General features: G+C 50.9%; 1 protein-coding gene across 16 annotated transcripts in view; it reads right to left on the reverse strand.

Moving 5' to 3' along the window:
• Positions 1-23470, reverse strand: part of OTOF (otoferlin) — a 628499-nt gene that overhangs the window by 177143 nt on the left and 427886 nt on the right. For all 16 annotated transcript variants that reach the window (XM_073673817.1, XM_073673815.1, XM_073673810.1 and 13 more), the window contains 7 exons: positions 19487-19560; positions 12682-12808; positions 12381-12435; positions 12161-12292; positions 11995-12057; positions 11602-11686; positions 10550-10709 (listed from right to left, as the gene is read on the reverse strand). In XM_073673817.1, coding sequence (XP_073529918.1) covers positions 10550-10709; positions 11602-11686; positions 11995-12057; positions 12161-12292; positions 12381-12435; positions 12682-12808; positions 19487-19560 — 696 coding nt within the window. The remainder of the gene's footprint in view (positions 1-10549; positions 10710-11601; positions 11687-11994; positions 12058-12160; positions 12293-12380; positions 12436-12681; positions 12809-19486; positions 19561-23470) is intronic.

Below are 23470 nucleotides of genomic sequence, written 5' to 3' on the forward strand. Positions count from 1 at the left end.
GCTTGCCAGTATCTCCCTGTCTGCACTCCAGCCGTGCTTGCCAGTACCCACCTGTCTGCATACCAGCCGTGCTTGTCAGTACCCACCTGTCTGCATACCAGCCGTGCTTGCCAGTACCCACCTGTCTGCATACTAGCCGTGCCTGCCAATACCCACCTGTCTGTATGCCAGTCTAACCTGCCTGTACCTGCATTCCCCGGTGTGGGTCAACAGCTGTGACCGGGGTCTGACCTGGAGTAGCACCTGGTCCCTCTGCTCGGTTCCTCCTTGGTTCACGGAGTCGATTGAGCCGCCGTGCGACCTCGGATCGGGTTGATACTTAGTTACGCCCCTCGAGGCACTCCTCAGTTCATGGTACAGTGGAATCACTAATCACGCACACGCCAGTCAGTCTTGGGATCATTGTCATGCTGAAAGACCCAGCAATGTTTCATCTTCAATGCCCTTGCTGATGGAAGGAGGTTTGCACTCAAAATCTCATGATACATGGCCCCATTCATTCTTTCATGTACACCGATCAGTTGTCCTGGTCCCTTGGCAGAGAAACAGCCCCAAAGCATGATGTTGCCACCCCCATGCTTCACAGTAGGTATGGTGTTCTTTGGATGCAACTCAGCATTCTTTCTCCTCCAAACACAACGAGTTGTGTTTCTACCAAACAGTTCTACTTTGGTTTCATCTGACAATATGACATTCTCCCAATACTCTTCTGGATCATCCAAATGCTGTCTAGCAAACTTCAGACGGGCCCGGACATGTAAAGGTGTTAGCAGGGGGACACGTCTGGCACTGCAGGATCTGAGTCCCTGGCGGCGTAGTGTGTTACTGATGGTAGCCTGTGTAATGTTGGTCCCAGCTCTCTGCAGATCATTCACTAGGTCCCCCGTGTGGTTCTGGGATTTTTACTCACCATTCTTGAGATCATTTTGACCCCACGGAGTGAGATCTTGTGTCCCAGATCGAGGGAGATTATCAGTGGTCTTATATGTCTTCCATTTTCTAATTATTGCTCCCACAGTTGATTTCTTCACACCAAGCTGCTTGCCTATTACAGATTCAGTCTTCTCAGCCTGGTGCAGGGCTACAATGTTGTTTCTGGTGTCCTTCGACAGCTCTTTGGTCTTCACCATAGTGGAGTTTGGAGTGTGACTGTTTGAGGTTGCGGACAGGTGTCTTTTATACTGATAACAAGTTCAAACAGGTGCCAGTACTACAGATAATGAGTGGAGGACAGAGGAGCCAGTACTACAGGTAATGAGTGGAGGACAGAGGAGCCAGTACTACAGATAATGAGTGGAGGACAGAGGAGCCAGTACTACAGGTAATGAGCGGAGGACAGAGGAGCCAGTACTACAGGTAATGAGTGGAGGACAGAGGAGCCAGTACTACAGGTAATGAGTGGAGGACAGAGGCGCCAGTACTACAGGTAATGAATGGAGGACAGAGGAGCCAGTACTACAGGTAATGAGTGGAGGACAGAGGAGCCAGTACTACAGGTAATGAGTGGAGGACAGAGGAGCCAGTACTACAGGTAATGAGTGGAGGACAGAGGAGTCAGTACTACAGGTAATGAGTGGAGGACAGAGGAGCCAGTACTACAGGTAATGAGTGGAGGACAGAGGCGCCAGTACTACAGGTAATGAGTGGAGGACAGAGGAGCCAGTACTACAGGTAATGAGTGGAGGACAGAGGAGCCAGTACTACAGGTAATGAGTGGAGGACAGAGGCGCCAGTGCTACAGGTAATGAGTGGAGGACAGAGGAGCCAGTGCTACAGGTAATGAGTGGAGGACAGAGGAGACAGTACTACAGGTAATGAGTGGAGGACAGAGGAGCCAGTACTACAGGTAATGAGTGGAGGACAGAGGAGCCAGTACTACAGGTAATGAGCGGAGGACAGAGGCGCCAGTACTACAGGTAATGAGTGGAGGACAGAGGAGCCAGTACTACAGGTAACGAGTGGAGGACAGAGGAGCCAGTACTACAGATAATGAGTGGAGGACAGAGGAGCCAGTACTACAGGTAATGAGCGGAGGACAGAGGAGCCAGTACTACAGGTAATGAGTGGAGGACAGAGGAGCCAGTACTACAGGTAATGAGTGGAGGACAGAGGAGCCAGTACTACAGGTAATGAGCGGAGGACAGAGGAGCCAGTACTACAGGTAATGAGTGGAGGACAGAGGAGCCAGTACTACAGGTAATGAGCGGAGGACAGAGGAGCCAGTACTACAGGTAATGAGTGGAGGACAGAGGCGCCAGTACTACAGGTAATGAGTGGAGGACAGAGGAGCCAGTACTACAGGTAATGAGCGGAGGACAGAGGAGCCAGTACTACAGGTAATGAGTGGAGGACAGAGGAGCCAGTACTACAGGTAATGAGTGGAGGACAGAGGCGCCAGTACTACAGGTAATGAGCGGAGGACAGAGGAGCCAGTACTACAGGTAATGAGTGGAGGACAGAGGAGCCAGTACTACAGGTAATGAGTGGAGGACAGAGGAGCCAGTACTACAGGTAATGAGTGGAGGACAGAGGAGACAGTACTACAGGTAATGAGCGGAGGACAGAGGCGCCAGTACTACAGGTAATGAGTGGAGGACAGAGGCGCCAGTACTACAGGTAATGAGTGGAGGACAGAGGAGCCAGTACTACAGGTAATGAGTGGAGGACAGAGGAGCCAGTACTACAGGTAATGAGTGGAGGACAGAGGAGCCAGTACTACAGGTAATGAGCGGAGGACAGAGGCGCCAGTACTACAGGTAATGAGCGGAGGACAGAGGCGCCAGTACTACAGGTAATGAGTGGAGGACAGAGGAGCCAGTACTACAGGTAATGAGTGGAGGACAGAGGAGCCAGTACTACAGGTAATGAGTGGAGGACAGAGGAGCCAGTACTACAGGTAATGAGTGGAGGACAGAGGAGCCAGTACTACAGGTAATGAGTGGAGGACAGAGGAGCCAGTACTACAGGTAATGAGTGGAGGACAGAGGAGCCAGTACTACAGGTAATGAATGGAGGACAGAGGAGCCAGTACTACAGGTAATGAGTGGAGGACAGAGGAGCCAGTACTACAGGTAATGAGTGGAGGACAGAGGAGCCAGTACTACAGGTAATGAGTGGAGGACAGAGGAGCCAGTACTACAGGTAATGAGTGGAGGACAGAGGAGCCAGTACTACAGGTAATGAGTGGAGGACAGAGGAGCCAGTACTACAGGTAATGAGTGGAGGACAGAGGAGCCAGTACTACAGGTAATGAATGGAGGACAGAGGAGCCAGTACTACAGGTAATGAGTGGAGGACAGAGGAGCCAGTACTACAGGTAATGAGTGGAGGACAGAGGAGCCAGTACTACAGGTAATGAGTGGAGGACAGAGGAGCCAGTACTACAGGTAATGAGCGGAGGACAGAGGAGCCAGTACTACAGGTAATGAGTGGAGGACAGAGGAGCCAGTACTACAGGTAATGAGTGGAGGACAGAGGAGCCAGTACTACAGGTAATGAATGGAGGACAGAGGAGCCAGTACTACAGGTAATGAGTGGAGGACAGAGGAGCCAGTACTACAGGTAATGAGTGGAGGACAGAGGAGTCAGTACTACAGGTAATGAGTGGAGGACAGAGGAGCCAGGACTACAGGTAATGAGTGGAGGACAGAGGAGCCAGTACTACAGGTAATGAGTGCAGGACAGAGGAGCCAGTACTACAGGTAATGAGTGCAGGACAGAGGAGCCAGTACTACAGGTAATGAGTGGAGGACAGAGGAGCCAGTACTACAGGTAATGAGTGGAGGACAGAGGAGCCAGTACTACAGGTAATGAGTGGAGGACAGAGGAGCCAGTACTACAGGTAATGAGTGGAGGACAGAGGAGCCAGTACTACAGGTAATGAGTGCAGGACAGAGGAGCCAGTACTACAGGTAATGAGTGGCGGACAGAGGAGCCAGTACTACAGGTAATGAGTGGAGGACAGAGGAGCCAGTACTACAGGTAATGAGTGGAGGACAGAGGAGCCAGCACTACAGGTAATGAGTGGAGGACAGAGGAGCCAGCACTACAGGTAATGAGTGGAGGACAGAGGAGCCAGTACTACAGGTAATGACTGGAGGACAGAGGAGCCTCTTAAAGAAGAAGTTACAGGTCTGTGAGAGACAGAAATCTTCCTTGTTTGTAATTGACCAAATACTTATTTTCCACCAAAAATTTGAAAAAAAATTCTTTCCAAATCAGAGAATGTGATTTTCAGGATTTGTTTTCTCATTTTGTCTCTCATAGTTGAGGTCGACCTATGATGTCAATTACAGGCCGACCTCATCTTTATAAGTGGGAGAACTTGCACAATTGGGGGCTGACTAAATACTTTTTTTTCCCCACTGTATATGGACAATGGGCTTAGTACAGACTGTTATAGGAAAGTAAGTATAGTTATCTGAAGGTACAAGATAAGATTCAATTAATGTTTGGGGCTAGCCCACAGTGGGAGGGGGTAGAGTGTTAGTGAAGAGCTGGGACTTCCTTGTAGTGACTCAGATAGGGAACATAGTTACAAGTTTAAGTCAAGTACAAGGTCAAGTTTAAGTGCAGTGGACTGCCAAGGCCAGCAAGTAACTAGCGTTCAAGGCAGTGGAAGGCCGTACTAGACTCCCGGGCCGACATTCAGGCATCGTCAGGAGGTCAAGGGCTGGCAAAGAGGCTAAAGAGTGCAACGTGTCCGCTGGCACACAGGGGGAGATGGATGCTGAACCATGTGAAGGGAAGGTTGCGGATCCCGGGTGCACTGTGAAACTGGACAGGAAATCCCTGTGGCTGAAGGGGCCAGTGGGCTTAGGGATAGTCCAGGAGGAACAATGGTAGGCATGAAGATGTGTTGTGCCCTATCCGACATGCTACAACCTGGTGAATTGCACTGTCCAGTAAACTTCTGTTTGTTGTCCCCCGAGCTGTGTGCGGCGGCTCCTGAGATTAGAGGCCTGGAGACAGTGAGTGTGATGCACCCCACACCTGACAGCATCCAAGGACTGGGACACGGTTTTTCTGCAAAGTAGTGCCAGAGCGAAACCAGACAGTGACTCGGCCCTGACTGCTGCTCTCAGCCACTTTACTTAAGCGCCACCCATTTAAGTAAGCTATGCCTTCTTAGGTAAGCTCTGCCTTCTTAGATAAGATCAGACCTCTTAGGTAAGCTCTGCCTTCTTAGGTAAGCTCCGCCTTCTTAGGTAAGCTCAGCCTTCTTAGGTAAGCTCTGCCCTCTTAGGTAAGCTCTGCCTTCTTAGGTAAGCTCTGCCCTCTTAGGTCATCTCTGCCCTCTTAGTTAAACTCTGCCCTCTTAGGTAAGCTCTGCCCTCTTAGTTAAGCTCTGCCCTCTTAGGTAAGCTCCGCCTTCTTAGGTAAGCTCAGCCTTCTTAGGTAAGCTCTGCCCTCTTAGTTAAGCTCTGCCCTCTTAGGTAAGTTCTGCCTTCTTAGGTAAGCTCTGCCCTCTTAGGTAAGCTCAGCCCTCTTAGGTAAGCTCTGCCCTCTTAGGTAAGCTCTGCCTTCTTAGGTAAGCTCTGCCCTCTTAAGTAAGCTCTGCCCTCTTAGTTAAGCTCTGCCCTCTTAGGTCATCTCTACCCTCTTAGGTAAGCTCAGCCTTCTTAGGTAAGTTCTGCCTCTTAGGTAAGCTCTGCCCTCTTAGGTAAGCTCTGCATTCTTAGGTAAGCTCTGCATTCTTAGGTAAGCTCTGCCCTCTTAAGTAAGCTCTGCCCTCTTAGTTAAGCTCTGCCCTCTTAGGTAAGTGTAGCGCCCCGAGGGTTCGGCCGCTACAGGGGTATTGCACCTCTGCCAGAGGTGTGATATTCCACTCCCAGGTAAGGATGGAGTGTGGACCAGGGCTCAGTTAGCTGCATACAGCACACTCACCCCATTTCCGGGGGACAGCTCAACGGTACTCCCATTAGACAGAAATGCTGGTACGACAGACTATGTTCCTGGCTGGAGTGGGGAGGGGGGTGGAATACCCAGTGATGTAGGAGCAGATAGGGGACGGTTCCTGAGCGTAGGTAGGAGCCCATTGGTTGCTGGTCACCTGGGCTCATGGCTAGAGGGAGGTATAAAAGGTGGGCACCATCTTAGGACAGTCAGTTCAGCCAGTTCAGGACAGTCTGTGCAGAGAGAGGAGAAGACAGGGAGTAGAGGCTCTGTAGGAGCTCTACTCCAGAGTGGGCCTAGGGAGAGGCCGAGGAAGAGAGTGGAGTGGAGAGAGAGAGGAGGTGAAGGGGAGCTTTGGTTTTCTCTCAGCCCAGCTCCACGAGAAAGGAGAAGGAGGAACAGAGAAGGGAAAAGAAGAGAAAGAAACAGAAGGGCTCAGGAACAAGAAGGAAGAAGGGACCCTAAGAACCCACGAGAATACAGGGTGAAGGGTCAGGCAGATTAAGGGTGCCGGATCCCAAGTTGGTGGAGGAGAAACTACCCTCAGCCAAAGACCGGTCGTCGTGATCATTTATTGGTGCGACACCTCATTAAACCTGCTAGGAAGGCGGAGAACGGGGCCCACGTTTACCCGCACAAGTTCGCGGCAGCTGGACAAAAGTGGGTCACTGGTGAGGCAGGCCAGAGGAAGGATTGAAGGGGGTCCTGAGCCATACTTCCGAGCTGCCTGGGAGTTGACCGAGCCCCTCACCTGGTGGACGCAGCACGGCTCGGGCAGTCATTGCCAGCTGAAGTGACTTGGATATTAATCGTGAGTAAAGACCCTGGACTGCAGTACGTTGTCTGTGTGCTTTTTCGCTCCTCCAGCACTACCGGTACTGGGACTCTCACCACCATCACTCCCACCATCCACTACACTGCCCTGGGGCTGCACTCTTCCCGTGGGGAGTCACACCACCCCAGCTGCACCCACCATCAGCCCCAGCGGTCTGCCCTACAGCGGCGGTTCCTAATAACCGCAATCCACGGGTGGCGTAGTCGGACATCAATTAAAACATCTAAAAGACTGCCACTAGTCTGACCACCCTGAGCCACGGGACCGGGTCGCCACTACTACCCCCATCGTCTCCCTACTGCCCGGTTCCGAGTGCCCCACGTCCCAGGGGGCGAGTCAGCTTTGGCGTAGTCGGCAGTATTTCGTGCCCACTAACAACGGGTACTGCGCGCCTGAAGAGAAAGAGACTGTTTTATTGAGATTGACTGTGTTGGAAAATGGCGCCCGCCCCAGAAGAACGAGCGCCATAATGTGCGCGCCAAAAGACCACAGGAGGCCGCCTCCCATCGTGGGCCGGGTCCCAGAATGGCACCAAAGAAGGAGCCCGCCCCCAACAGCCATGAGCGCGGCTGTGGAGATGTCCATCAACGTGGGGGGGCTGCCCCTGAAAGTGATCGTTACCAAGTTGCCCCGGGACCACCCCCAATGGGGGTGGGAAGAGAAGAAAACTGTGGGGCAGGGCACAGTCTGGATCAGTCTAGACAGACCGCACCCGGGAATGGACGCTTTCCAGAACACTAACCTCTTGACCCGGATCCTGCTGCAGGCTGAACCGCCCTGTAGCCTGGCAGAGATCCTAGCGCAACTCCCCAGAGACCCGGAGCGTGCGCAAGCTGCGCTGGAGGACCTGGAGCGGAGGATGGTCCGGGCGCAGCGGGGTGCACTCACCGAATGGAGAGAGGAACTGGCCCGGCAGGCCGAAACCCACCAGCGACAGGCCTCAACCGCACCCCAGAGTCTGCCTGCCTCTGAGGACGGTGCAGGAGAAGAGAGGACCGGAGGTGACGCCGCGGAGGGAGCCACGAGGACTGAGGCAAGTAAAGGGGTTGTCACCACCCCAGGTCCAGCAACCACAAGCCTGCCCCAGCCTCCCGTCGCAGAACCCGAAGCTCCACTCACCGCGCCTGTTGCCGCGCCGCCACTGCTCCCAGCTAGGCCTCAAGCGGCGAGCGCCGCGGCCGCGCCCTGCCCGACGCCACGCCCCTTGACCCCGGGCGCCGTAAAGAAGGAAGTGTCATCGGCCCGGTCGCAAGGCCTGGTTAACCCGGGCGCCGCTACCCCACCGGCACCCCCTTCCCGGGCTGGGCCGCCACCAGACGTGACCAGAAGACCCCCGGCCTGGTCGCCCCTGGGCGCTGCTCCCAGACCAGATCCCCCCACTATACCATCGCTGGGCGTGGACCTATTTGCACATCATACTGGTCCGGATGGACTGCCGCTGGAGTGGCCGGCTGAAGTTACCAGCAGTCAGCCATGGAAAACCCAGCCCCCGCGCGAGCCTCTGATACCGGCTCCAGAGCCCGTAGAGGTCACCCTACCCCCACTGGAGGACGCCCAATTTGAGTGGGACCCCGCCGGCGAGAACTTGATGGGGTTTACTCAAGAGACCTGGGCAGACGCGGTCCGTCGTCTGGAGGCTTGTCAGCAGCAACTGGCGACCTTCGAACGTGAACGGTGGGAGATGCGCGTCAGGGAGGAGCGGTTCCAGGCGCGAAGCGCGGAGCAAAATCGCAAAGCCCGTCAAGACCCCCGGGCCGCCCGCGGTCCCCGAATCACCGGGACCATAATCAAATTCCATATGGAGAACGGTTGGGGCTTCATCAGGGGCCTGGAAACGGCAGGCGACGTCTTTGTAACCCGCAGGGACGTTGAAAGCCACCTACCGGAGGGACACCGTGGCCGTGACTTCTACCCTGGTGATATGGTCACCTTTACCCGACACGAGGGCGCAAAAGGACCATATGCCCTACATGTCCATTGGCTCACCAAGGAGGAGCTGCAGCACTACGGCTGTGAGGAGAGCCAAGAGGACCCGGACGGGTCTGAAGAACCGTATGAGGAGGAAGAAGGAGCATATGGAGGACACCGCTACTAGTAAGTAGCAAAAGCATATGTGTAAATAGTTACCCGTCGGGGTAAAAGAAATGTTTCCAGAGAGTGTGTGGTCCCCGTTGGGACTGTTAAGAGACTGTTACCTGTGTGCCCCTCATCCCCTACCAGGCTGAGGACTGTGAGCGGCCATTCCCCTCCCCCTTTCCAACCGGCCGAGGACTGGGAACGGCCAACCCCCTGTAAATAGTTGCGCTTCCTAAAGCACCCCCTACTGGTTTTATAAAAAGACTACCACGTCTACCTCGGGACAGCGAGTCCCTCTTGTTTACAAGTTTGCCAAAGTTCCTGCACTTACAAGAAGAGTGCACACCTGGTCGCAAGTTGCACCGCCACCAGGATCCAAGAATGTGTTGTAAAAATGTTTTCTTGTAAATGTTTTATATGAAAAGTTTTTATATGCTGCTAAATAGTGTTGTGAATGTTTTATATAATGTTTATATGTCAAAAGAGTTCCAGAAGTATTAGTACGTGTTTTATAATAGTGTGACAAGAAAAGAAAAGTGTTTCCCATAAAGGGAACTGAACTGTGCTGCCTGTTTCCTGATGTGAAAAGTTTTAAAAAGTTTTTGCATGTCCTGTATTTAATTGTTTTTGCTCTGTTCCAGCCCGAGGACGTGCTGTGGTTTACCAGGGGGGAATGTAGCGCCCCGAGGGTTCGGCCGCTACAGGGGTATTGCACCTCTGCCAGAGGTGTGATATTCCACTTCCGGGTAAGGATGGAGTATGGACCAGGGCTCAGTTAGCTGCATACAGCACACACACCCCATTTCCAGGGGACAGCTCAACGGTGCTCCCACTAGACAGAAGTGCAGGCACGACAGACCATGTCCCTGGCTGGAGTGGGGAGGGGGGAGGAATACCCAGTGATGTAGGAGCAGATAGGGGATGGTTCCTGAGCGTAGGTAGGAGCCCATTGGTTGCTGGTCACCTGGGCTCATGGCTAGAGGGAGGTATAAAAGGTGGGCACCATCTTAGGACAGTCAGTTCAGTCAGTTCAGGAGAGTCTGTGCAGAGAGAGGAGAAGACAGGGAGTAGAGGCTCTGTAGGAGCTCTACTCCAGAGTGGGCCTAGGGAGAGGCCGAGGAAGAGAGTGGAGTGGAGAGAGAGAGAGGAGGTGAAGGGGAGCTGTGGTCCTGAGCCATACTTTCGAGCTGCCTGGGAGTTGACCGAGCCCCTCACCTGGTGGACGCAGCACGGCTCGGGCAGTCATTGCCAGCTGAAGTGACTTGGATATTAACCGTGAGTAGAGACCCTGGACTGCAGTACGTTGTCTGTGTGCTTTTTCGCTCCTCCAGCACTACCGGTACTGGGACTCTCACCACCATCACTCCCACCATCCATTACACTGCCCTGGGGCTGCACTCTTCCCGTGGGGAGTCACACCACCCCAGCTGCACCCACCATCAGCCCCAGCGGTCTGCCCTGCAGCGGCGGTTCCTAATAACCGCAATCCACGGGTGGCGTAGTCGGACATCACTTAAAACATCTAAAAGACTGCCACTGGTCTGACCACCCTGAGCCACGGGACCGGGTCGCCACTACTACCCCCATAGTCTCCCTACTGCCCGGTTCCGAGTGCCCCACGGCCCAGGGGGCGAGTCATAAGCTCAACCCTCTTGGTTAAGCTCCTCCCCTTTCTTCAGACCATGGTAGTGATGGTTTCACCCCGTACCTGCAGCAGGCATGTGATCCTTCCCTGTAACTCACCCCTCAATGTCGTCCTCATCGGTCTCATTCGATTTGTGGGGCGTCTTTATGTTGTCACCTTTCCCGACCACGGCGACGTCACATTTGAGATAACCCTTCACCCCAGCGGTGATGTCATCGGGGTCGGAGAGGATGGCCCACTTGTGGTAGAACTGGTGCTCTGTGGAGACAACGACGTTCTCAGCACGTACCAACACGCAGAAATGCAAATTCTGGATCAATAGGCCCCGCCCACAGGAACGCCCCCAAACACCCACTATTGGGAGTGGGTTTTGCTGGCTACGCCCCATTTTTGTTGAATTGGTGAAATAGGGACTAATGACAAGTAGGAACTAGTAACTGTGATTACTTTGGAGATAGCTAGTAGATCGGAGGAGGTCCCACCACTAAGACGCCCAACAACTGATTTTGTCTGGATATCCCTATAGACTTAAAGGGGTATTCCCATCTCCAAGATCCTATCCCAATATGTAGTTGGTATAATAATAATAATAATAATAATAATAATATTAGCAAATACCTCCAATTAGAAATGTAGTATAGTTTTTCTGATTCACTGTGTCTCTTTCCTCATGTGCAGGTATTGCAGGACCTCAGGTATCCATGGTTACGACTACTGATATAGTGACAGTTAGCTAGTTTGCTAGTGGTCGTAACTATGGAAACCTAAGGTCCTGCTATGCCTGCAAATGAGGAAAGAGATATAGTGAATCAGAAAAACTATACTACATTTCTAATTGGAGGTATTTGCTAATATTATTATTACATCTACTACATATTGGGACAGGGTCTTGGAGATGGGAGTACCCATTAAGGAAATTTAAAGGGGATATCCAGTACTAGAAAAACATGGCTGCTTTCTTCCAGTAACAGCGCCCCGATAGTCTACAGGTTGTGCCAGGTATTACAGCTCAGCGCAAAACCTAAAGACATGGGTGGAGCTGTTTCTAGATGATAGCGGCCATGTCTTCCTAATCCAGGACATCCCCTTTAATATTTTAATAGTGAGTAATATAGGTAATAATGGGCTCAGTGCCCGGGAAGACACTTACCAGGCTGAGTATAGACCGTCCCCACATCCAACTTAAAGGAGCCAACTAAGGTGCCGCTGCGCAGCAGGTTCTTGGAGTGGATGACCTGTGCGGAGCAAAGAGTGACGATCAGCCAGCGATACTCTGGGACCCCAAATATCTGTGACCCCTGTGTGTTAGATCCAGGCAATGTCGGTGAGATCTGCAGATGATCGGATGCATATGGGGGGGCTGCTGGCGGATCTGACAACCCGAGAGCAGCGGCGCCTCCTACCTCTACATCTATCATTACCTCGCTGCAATCTCTGCCATGCTTGGGAATAAAGTCAGTGTCTCCAGGAGGAAGAGACAGGCCGGGCCCTGGACGAGGGGTTATGGGGGGCTGTGGATGTCACACAAGGACCCTCTACTCACCGACAGTTTGATTATTTTGTCGAACATCACATCTGGAGGCACGTGGAAGTCAAAGACGAAGTACTGAGGGGAAAGAGAGACACGCCATGAGTGACCAAGAGATCTGCACACTCCTCTCCTGAAATACTCTGTGCGGCTGGCGGCCCAACTTCTCCCGCTCCCTGACCTCATTATAGTAGGGGCAGTTGGTGGACTCTTTCATGGATGTGTATTTTTTCTCTTCGCCCACTTCCACGCACACGACGGGATCCATGTTGAGCCCCACCAGTTGCCGCGCCTCGATCACCGTTATGCTGACCTGTGGGGGTCACAGAACAGGATGACAAACACCATGGAGGACCAGGTCATCACGTCACAGCTGGGGATGTGGTCCGGGGGGCACTTACTTGGTAATCCATGGGCCGCCCAGCGCTCGGCTCCATCTTGATATCAGGCTTGGCCCTAATAAGACAGATCCCTGGTTATTATTAGTACATAACGGGGTTCACTACAGCCGCCGTCCGCTGCCCCCCAAGATCGGCACACCAAGAGGTCACTAAACAGACCCCGAAGTACAAACTGGGGACCAAGAGAAGACCCGGACCACCAACAGCCTACAAGAGGAGTCCTAATCCAAAGGGTTTCAGCACCTTCAATGAAGGTCACATGACCCCCCCCCCCCCCTTCGGAGACACAATTGGGGGTTACCTTTTATTGGAAACATTGGTTGTGAGTGCTGTGACAGAGGCCAGAGATATGGAGTCGGGGTCCAAGCCTCCCCCCAAGCGGATCGCTTTCCGGTCCAGATCTTCAGTCTCTAGGACGGCAGGTTCGTCTGCAGGGACAAAAGATGGAAATAGGGCACCGCGCCTGTGAATGGCACAAAATGTACAATTCTGACACTGAATGTGGAGTTAGGGCTCGTGAACACTACACCGAGAATGCACGAAACAGAGGATGCACGGCACAGAGGATGCACAGCACAGAGGATGCACGGAATGGAGGATGCACGGCACCGAGAATGCACAGCACAGAGGATGCACGGAATGGAGGATGCACGGCACCGAGAATGCACAGCACAGAGGATGCACGGAATGGAGGATGCACGGCACCGAGAATGCACAGCACAGAGGATGCACGGAATGGAGGATGCACGGCACCGAGAATGCACAGCACAGAGGATGCACGGAATGGAGGATGCACGGCACCGAGAATGCACAGCACAGAATATGCACGGCTCAGAGGATGCACAGCACAGAGGATACATGGCACGGAGAATGCACGGCACAGAGGATGCACAGCACAGAGGATGCATGGAATGGAGGATGCACGGCACCGAGAATGCACAGCACAGAGGATGCACAGCACAGAGGATGCACGGCAGAGAGGATGCACGGCACAGAGGATGCACGGAATGGAAGATGCACGGAATGGAGGATGCACGGCACCGAGAATGCACGGCACAGAGGATGCACGGCACAGAGGATGCACGGCACAGAGGATGCACAGCACAGAGGATGCACGGCTCAGAGGATGCACAGCACAGAGGATACACGGCACGGAGAATGCACAGCACAGAGGATGCACAGCAGAGGATGAACGGAATGGAGGATGCACGGCACCGAGAATGCACAGCACAGAGGATGCACGGCACGGAGGATGCACGGCACCGAGAATGCACAGCACAGAGGATGCACGGCACAGAGGATGCACGGCACGGAGGATGCACGGAATGGAGGATGCACGGAATGGAGGATGCACGGCACCGAGAATGCACGGCACAGAGGATGCATGGCACAGAGAATGCACAGCACAGAGGATGCACGGCATGGAGGATGCATGGCACAGAGGATGCACGGAATGGAGGATGCACGGCACCGAGAATGCACAGCACAGAGGATGCACAGCACAGAGGATGCACGGCAGAGAGGATGCACGGCACAGAGGATGCACGGAATGGAAGATGCAAGGAATGGAGGATGCACGGCACCGAGAATGCACGGCACAGAGGATGCACGGCACAGAGGATGCACGGCACAGAGGATGCACAGCACAGAGGATGCACGGCTCAGAGGATGCACAGCACAGAGGATACACGGCACGGAGAATGCACAGCACAGAGGATGCACAGCAGAGGATGAACGGAATGGAGGATGCACGGCACCGAGAATGCACAGCACAGAGGATGCACGGCACGGAGGATGCACGGCACCGAGAATGCACAGCACAGAGGATGCACGGCACAGAGGATGCACGGCACGGAGGATGCACGGAATGGAGGATGCACGGAATGGAGGATGCACGGCACCGAGAATGCACGGCACAGAGGATGCATGGCACAGAGAATGCACAGCACAGAGGATGCACGGCATGGAGGATGCATGGCACAGAGGATGCACGGAATGGAGGATGCATGGATCAGAGGATGCACAGAACAGAAAATGCACGGAATGGAGGATGCATGGAACAAAGGATGCACGGAATGGAGGATGCATGGAACAAAGGATGCAAGGCACCGAGAATACACGGAACAGAGGATGCTCGGAGCAGAGGATGCACAGAACAGAGGATGCACGGAAAGGAGGATGCACGGAGCAGAGGATGCACAGAACCGAAGATGCACGGCACCGAGGATGTAAGGCACAGACATGGCCCCAGGGCCAATATATGACAATACAACAGTCTCATCTACATACAAACTGGAGTCAATTCTGGCCCAATATGGTACTGATATGTGGGAACTAAACAGCACTGCTATGAGAGCACTGTAGTAAAGTACTAAGGAAGCCAAAAATGGTACTGATACTAGGAAACAAACATCTCTTTATCAGATCACAGAATAGATGTCGTATGTAGGCACAAAAATGGTACTGTTATTTAATCACCTTATAAAAATATTATGTAGCCACATTATGACAATTTGTGCAGCAATATGGCAGTTACGTGATCACTGTATTGCAGTATTATGTAGATAGAATCTGGAACTTATATTTGTGAACTATACGGCACTATCATGTGCTCACTGTATTGGTGTATTATGTAGGAACAGTATGGCACTTTTTTGGAACTATAAGGCACTGTAATTGATACTAGGCACAATATGGTGCCATTATTTGGAAACTATATGACACCTTTATGTGATCATTATATTAAAATACCATGTACGCACAACTTGTTACTAATATTTTGGAACTATAAGACACTGTTATGTGATTGCTGTTTAGAGTTACTACATGGTACTGTTATTTAGGAAGTCTATGGCACTGTTATATGATCACTGTATTAAAGTACTATGTGGCATATTATTGTGCGGTTATTCAGCAAGTCTATGGTACTGACGGGTAATCACTGTGTTCTGCTATTATGTAAGCACATTACGGTACTGTTATTAGGGGGTCTCTGGCACTGTTATGTGATCCCTGTATTGTACTATTATATGGCACATTACGGTACTGTTATTAGGGGGTCTCTGGCACTGTTATGTGACCCCTGTATTGTACTATTATGTGGCACATTACGGTACTGTTATTAGGGGGTCTCTGGCACTGTTATGTGACCCCTGTATTGTACTATTATGTGGCACATTACGGTACTGTTATTAGGGGGTCTGGCACTGTTATGTGACCCCTGTATTGTACTATTATGTGGCACATTATGGTACTGTTATTAGGGGGTCTGCAGCACTGTTATGTGACCCCTGTATTGTACTATTATGTGGCACATTATGGTACTGTTATTAGGGGGTCTCTGGCACTGTTATGTGACCCCTGTATTGTACTATTATGTGGCACATTACGGTACTGTTATTATGGGGGTCTGCAGCACTGTTATGTGACCCCTGTATTGTACTATTATGTGGCACATTATGGTACTGTTATTAGGGGGTCTGTGGCACTGCCATGTGACCCCTGTATTGTACTATTATGTGGCACATTATGGTACTGTTATTAGGGGGTCTGCAGCACTGTTATGTGACCCCTGTATTGTACTATTATGTGGCACATTACGGTACTGTTATTAGGGGGTCTGCAGCACTGTTATGTGACCCCTTTATTGTACTATTATGTGGCACATTACGGTACTGTTATTAGGGGGTCTTTGGCACTGTTATGTGACCCCTTTATTGTACTATTATGTGGCACATTACGGTACTGTTATTAGGGGGTCTGCAGCACTGTTATGTGACCCCTTTATTGTACTATTATGTGGCATATTATTGTACTGTTATTAGGGGGTCTGTGGCACTGCCATGTGACCCCTGTATTGTACTATTATGTGGCACATTATGGTACTGTTATTAGGGGGTCTGTGGCACTGCTATGTGACCCCTGTATTGTACTATTATGTGGCACATTATGGTACTGTTATTAGGGGGTCTGCAGCACTGTTATGTGACCCCTGTATTGTACTATTATGTGGCACATTACGGTACTGTTATTAGGGGGTCTGCAGCACTGTTATGTGACCCCTATATTGTACTATTATGTGACACATTATGGTACTGTTATTAGGGGGTCTGTGGCACTGCTATGTGACCCCTGTATTGTACTATTATGTGGCACATTATTGTACTGTTATTAGGGGGTCTCTGGCACTGTTATGTGACCCCTGTATTGTACTATTATGTGGCACATTACGGTACTGTTATTAGGGGGTCTGGCACTGTTATGTGACCCCTATATTGTACTATTATGTGGCACATTACGGTACTGTTATTAGGGGGTCTGCAGCACTGTTATGTGACCCCTATATTGTACTATTATGTGGCACATTACAGTACTGTTATTAGGGGGTCTGTGGCACTGCTATGTGACCCCTGTATTGTACTATTATGTGGCACATTATGGTACTGTTATTAGGGGGTGTCTGGCACTGCTATGTGACCCCTATATTGTACTATTATGTGGCACATTACGGTACTGTTATTAGGGGGTCTGTGCCACTGCTATGTGACCCCTGTATTGTACTATTATGTGGCACATTACGGTACTGTTATTAGGGGGTCTTTGGCACTGTTATGTGACCCCTGTATTGTACTATTATGTGGCACATTACGGTACTGTTATTAGGGGGTCTGTGGTACTGTTATGTGACCCCTGTATTGTACTATTATGTGGCTCATTATGGTACTGTTATTAGGGGGTCTGTGGCACTGTTATGTGACCCCTGTATTGTACTATTATGTGGCACATTACGGTACTGTTATTAGGGGGTCTGTGGCACTGTTATGTGACCCCTGTATTGTACTATTATGTGGCACATTATGGTACTGTTATTAGGGGGTCTTTGGCACTGTTATGTGACCCCTGTATTGTACTATTATGTGGCACATTACGGTACTGTTATTAGGGAGTCTGTGGCACTGTTATGTGACCCCTGTATTGTACTATTATGTGGCACATTATGGTACTGTTATTAGGGGGTCTGTGGCACTGTTATGTGACCCCTGTATTGTACTATTATGTGGCACATTACGGTACTGTTATTAGGGGGTCTGTGGCACTGTTATGTGACCCCTGTATTGTACTATTATGTGGCACATTACGGTACTGCTATTAGGGGGTCTGTGGCACTGTTATGTGACCCCTGTATTGTACTATTGTGTGGCACATTATGGTACTGTTATTAGGGGGTCTGTGGCACTGTTATGTGACCCCTGTATTGTACTATTATGTGGCACATTATGGTACTGTTATTAGGGGGTCTGGCACTGCTATGTGACCCCTGTATTGTACTATTATGTGGCACATTACGGTACTGTTATTAGGGGGTCTGCAGCACTGTTATGTGACCCCTATATTGTACTATTATGTGGCACATTATGGTACTGTTATTAGGGGGTCTGTGGCACTGTTATGTGACCCCTGTATTGTACTATTATGTGGCACATTACGGTACTGTTATTAGGGGGTCTGCAGCACTGTTATGAGACCCCTATATTGTACTATTATGTGGCACATTACGGTACTGTTATTAGGGGGTCTGCAGCACTGTTATGTGACCCCTGTATTGTACTATTATGTGGCACATTATGGTACTGTTATTAGGGGGTCTGCAGCACTGTTATGAGACCCCTATATTGTACTATTATGTGGCACATTACGGTACTGTTATTAGGGGGTGTCTGGCACTGCTATGTGACCCCTGTATTGTACTATTATGTGGCACATTACGGTACTGTTATTAGGGGGTCTGTGGCACTGTTATGTGACCCCTGTATTGTACTATTATGTGGCACATTACGGTACTGTTATTAGGGGGTCTGTGGCACTGCTATGTGACCCCTGTATTGTACTATTATGTGGCACATTATGGTACTGTTATTAGAGGGTCTGTGGCACTGCTATGTGACCCCTGTATTGTACTATTATGTGGCACATTATGGTGCTGTTATTAGGGGGTCTGTGGCACTGTTATGTGACCCCTGTATTGTACTATTATGTGGCACATTACGGTACTGTTATTAGAGGGTCTGTGGCACTGCTATGTGACCCCTGTATTGTACTATTATGTGGCACATTATGGTGCTGTTATTAGGGGGTCTGTGGCACTGTTATGTGACCCCTGTATTGTACTATTATGTGGCACATTACGGTACTGTTATTAGGGGGTCTGGCACTGCTATGTGACCCCTGTATTGTACTATTATGTGGCACATTACGGTACTGTTATTAGGGGGTCTGGCACTGCTATGTGACCCCTGTTTTGTACTATTATGTGGCACATTACGGTACTGTTATTAGGGGGTCTGCAGCACTGCTATGTGACCCCTGTATTGTACTATTATGTGGCACATTACGGTACTGTTATTAGGGGGTCTCTGGCACTGTTATGTGACCCCTGTATTGTACTATTATGTGGCACATTATGGTACTGTTATTAGGGGGTCTGTGGCACTGTTATGTAACCCCTGTATTGTACTATTATGTGGCACATTACGGTACTGTTATTAGGGGGTCTGCAGCACTGCTATGTGACCCCTGTATTGTACTATTATGTGGCACATGACGTTACTGTTATTAGGGGGTCTCTGGCACTGTTATGTGACCCCTGTATTGTACTATTATGTGGCACATTACGGTACTGTTATTAGGGGGTCTGTGGCACTGCTATGTGACCCCTGTATTGTACTATTATGTGGCACATTATGGCACTGCTGTTGTTCGGCACAGCCTGGCTGTATACATAGGCAGTACAGATAGATGAGTGAATCTGACCGGCGGGAGCAGCGGATGCTGTAAGGTCAGTGTGTGTTGGGGTAGACGGCCGGGACAGGTTGTCTCCTTTCCTGACATCTTTTATTAATGCCTCTACCAGATATTGTTCTACTTTTTTCTCTTTTTTCTTCGGACAGCTCCCATATTTCAGAACCTACAAATAGCAGTAAGATGAGTGGACCGGAAGCAGAGGGTCGAGGCCATTACCATGGACCTAGAAACTGTGCTGGGATGTTCTAGCCGGAGCCCTACATTAAATGGTCATCATGCTGGCTTGGCCCCTGGGGACGGGTTACCTTGCTTCCTTCCGTCTTCCTTTGGGGGTCGAGTCTTCCCGAGCTTCATGGCAGAGAAAACACCTTTACCGACTCTGTGGAGAGAGAGCGTGGCAATCAGACAATACCCAGAGCGAGTGGCGTCCCCCCACAGGTGGAGCAGGAAATACCCCACTATGACTTACCTACACAAAAGCCAGCAGAAAGGCCAATATTTAAAGTGCTTGTATCCAGAGAATTGAGAGAACTGCTCATTGTTACCAGGGGGAAGACAACTTTTTCTGCACCATAAATCACTTTTAGGATATTTCGAACTCCACCCAATATTTTACACAAAACCATAACATTCCCCACAGAGGAGTTTGGTGACCTCTTGTATGTGCGAGGTAGCCACAGTTTAACTAAGCTTTTCTCAAAAGTAAACGCAGCTTATCCTTGAGACAGTGCTGGGACTTCCCGCTGCGAGAGGGAGAAGAAGAGCTGCGTCATGCACCGTCTGGTCTCATGGCTGCTACCACACACTGGAAAATACTGAGTATTGTGCATGAGATTGACAGTAATTCATGTATATGAATCTCCCTCATATGCATCCATGAATTAACTCTTCCCGCATAACTTCCCATGAAGTAGCTTCTCCCTCATACCCACTCATGAGTAGCTGTTACTTCATTACCATCCATGAAGGATCTCCTACACCAAATATTCCCATGAGTGTCTCTTCCCTCATACTCGCCCATGAGTAGCTCTTCCATCATACCAACCCATGAGTAGCTCCTCCCTCATACCCTCCCATGAGTAGCTCCTCCCTCATACCCTCCCATGAGTAGCTCTTCCATCATACCAACCCATGAGTAGCTCCTCCCTCATACCTGCCCATGAGTAGCTCCTCCCTCATACCCTCCCATGAGTAGCTCTTACATCATACCAACCCATGAGTAGCTCCTCCCTCATACCTGCCCATGAATAGCTCCTCCCTCATACCCTTCCATGAGTAGCTCTTACATCATACCAACCCATGAATAGCTCCTCCCTCATACCTGCCCATGAGTAGCTCCTCCCTCATACCCTCCCATGAGTAGCTCTTCCATCATACAAACCCATGAGTAGCTCCTCCCTCATACCTGCCCATAAGTAGCTCCTCCCTCATACCCTCCCATGAGTAGCTCTTACATCATACCAACCCATGAGTAGCTCCTCCCTCATACCTGCCCATGAGTAGCTCCTCCCTCATACCCTCCCTTGAGTAGCTCTTACATCATACCAACCCATGAGTAGCTCCTCCCTCATACCTGCCCATGAGTAGCTCCTCCCTCATACCCTTCCATGAGTAGCTCTTCCATCATACCAACTCATGAGTAGCTCCTCCCTCATACCCTCCCATTAGTAGCTCCTCTCTGATACCCTCCCATGAATAGCTCCTCCCTCATATCCTCCCATGAGTACCTCCTCCCCTCTCATGAGTAGCTCCTCCCTTATACCCACCCATGAGTAGCTCCTCCCTCATACCTGCCCATGAGTAGCTCCTCCCTGATACCCTAACATCAGTAGCTCCTCCCTCATACCCTCCCATGAGTACCTCCTCCCCTCTCATGAATAGCTCCTCCCTCATACCCACCCATGAGTATCTCCTCCCTCATACCTGCCCATGAGTAGCTCCTCCCTGATACCCTTCCATGAGTAGCTCCTCCCTCATACCCTCTGATGAGTACCTCCTCCCCTCTCATGAGTAGCTCCTCCCTCATACTCACCCATGAGTAGCTCCTCCCTCATACCTGCACGAGTTCCTCCCCCCTCTCATGAGTAGCTCCTCCCTCAAACCCACCCATGAGTAGCTCCTCCCTCATACCCACCCACGAGTAGCTCCTCCCTCATACTTGCCAATGAGTAGCTCTTCCATCATACCAACCCATGAGTAACTCCTCCATCATACTCTCCCATGAGTACCTCCTCCCTCATACCCTCTCATAAGTAGCTCCTCCCTCATACTCGCCCATGAGTAGCTCTTCCATCATACCCTCCTATGAGTAGCCCCTCCCTCATACTCGCCCATGAATAACTCTTCCATCATACCCTTCCATGAGTAGCTCCTCCCTCATACTTGCCCATGAGTAGCTCTTCCATCATAACCTCCTATGAGTAGCCCCTCCCTCATACTCGCCCATGAATAACTCTTCTATCATACCCTTCCATGAGTAGCTCTTCCCTCATACTCGCCCATGAATTACTCTTCCATCATACCCTTTCATGAGTAGCTCCTCCCTCATACTCGCCCATGAGTAGCTCCTCCTTCATACCCTCCCATGAGTACCTCCTCCCTCCCATGAGTAGCTCCTCCCTCATACCCTCTCATGAGTAGCTCCTCCCTTATACCCACCCATGAGTAGCTCCTCCCTCATACCTGCCCATGAGTAGCTCCTCCCTGATACCCTAACATCAGTAGCTCCTCCCTCATACCCTCCCATGAGTACCTCCTCCCCTCTCATGAGTAGCTCCTCCCTCATACCCACCCATGAGTATCTCCTCCCTCATACCTGCCCATGAGTAGCTCCTCCCTGATACCCTTCCATGAGTAGCTCCTCCCTCATACCCTCTGATGAGTACCTCCTCCCCTCTCATGAGTAGCTCCTCCCTCATACCCACCCATGAGTAGCTCCTCCCTCATACCTGCACGAGTTCCTCCTCCCCTCTCATGAGTAGCTCCTCCCTCATACCCACCCATGAGTAGCTCCTCCCTCATACCTGCCCATGAGTAGCTCCTCCCTCATACCTGCCCATGAGTAGCTCCTCCCTGATACCCTCCCATGAGTACCTCCTCCCCTCCCATGAGTAGCTTCTCCCTCATACCCACCCATGAGTAGCTCCTCCCTCATACCCACCCACGAGTAGCTCCTCCCTCATACTTGCCCATGAGTAGCTCTTCCATCATACCAACCCATGAGTAACTCCTCCATCATACTCTCCCATGAGTACCTCCTCCCTCATACCCTCTCATAAGTAGCTCCTCCCTCATACTCGCCCATGAGTAGCTCTTCCATCATACCCTCCTATGAGTAGCCCCTCCCTCATACTCGCCCATGAACAACTCTTCCATCATACCCTTCCATGAGTAGCTCCTCCCTCATACTTGCCCATGAGTAGCTCTTCCATCATAACCTCCTATGAGTAGCCCCTCCCTCATACTCGCCCATGAATAACTCTTCTATCATACCCTTCCATGAGTAGCTCTTCCCTCATACTCGCCCATGAATTACTCTTCCATCATACCCTTCCATGAGTAGCTCCTCCCTCATACTCGCCCATGAGTAGCTCCTCCTTCATACCCTCCCATGAGTACCTCCTCCCTCCCATGAGTAGCTCCTCCCTCATACCCTCCCATGAGTAGCTCTTCCATCATATCCTCCCATGAGTAGCTCTTCCATCATATCCTCCCATGAGTAACTCCTCCATCATACCCTCCCTTGAGTAGCTCCTCCCTTATACCCTCCCATGAGTAGATCTTCCATCATATCCTCCCATGAGTAGCTCCTCCTTCATACCCTTCCATGAGTAGCTCCTCCTTCATACCCTCCCTTGAGTAGCTCCTCTCTCATAACCTCCCTTGAGTAGCTCCTCCCTCATACCCTCCCATGAGTAGCTCTTCCATCATATCCTCCCATGAGTAGCTCCTCCTTCATACCCTCCCATGAGTAGCTCTTCCATCATATCCTCCCATGAGTAGCTCCTCCTTCATACCCTCCCTTGAGTGGCTCCTCCCTCATAACCTCCCTTGAGTAGCTACTCCCTCATACCCTCCCATGAGTAGCTCTTCCATCATATCCTCCCATGAGTAGCTCCTCCTTCATACCCTCCCTTGAGTAGATCCTCCTTCATACTCGCCCATGAGTAGCTCTTCCATCATACCAACCCATGAATAACTCCTCCGTCATACCCACCCATGAAGAAGCACCTCTCATATATTCCAAGAAGTTGCCCTTTCCTAATGCCCACCCATATAAAATCACTGCC

The sequence above is a fragment of the Phyllobates terribilis genome, unplaced genomic scaffold, assembly GCF_046119375.1.
Source record: "Phyllobates terribilis strain yellow unplaced genomic scaffold, ASM4611937v1 Scaffold_3__8_contigs__length_932513732, whole genome shotgun sequence".
In the NCBI taxonomy this organism is placed as follows: domain Eukaryota; kingdom Metazoa; phylum Chordata; class Amphibia; order Anura; family Dendrobatidae; genus Phyllobates; species Phyllobates terribilis.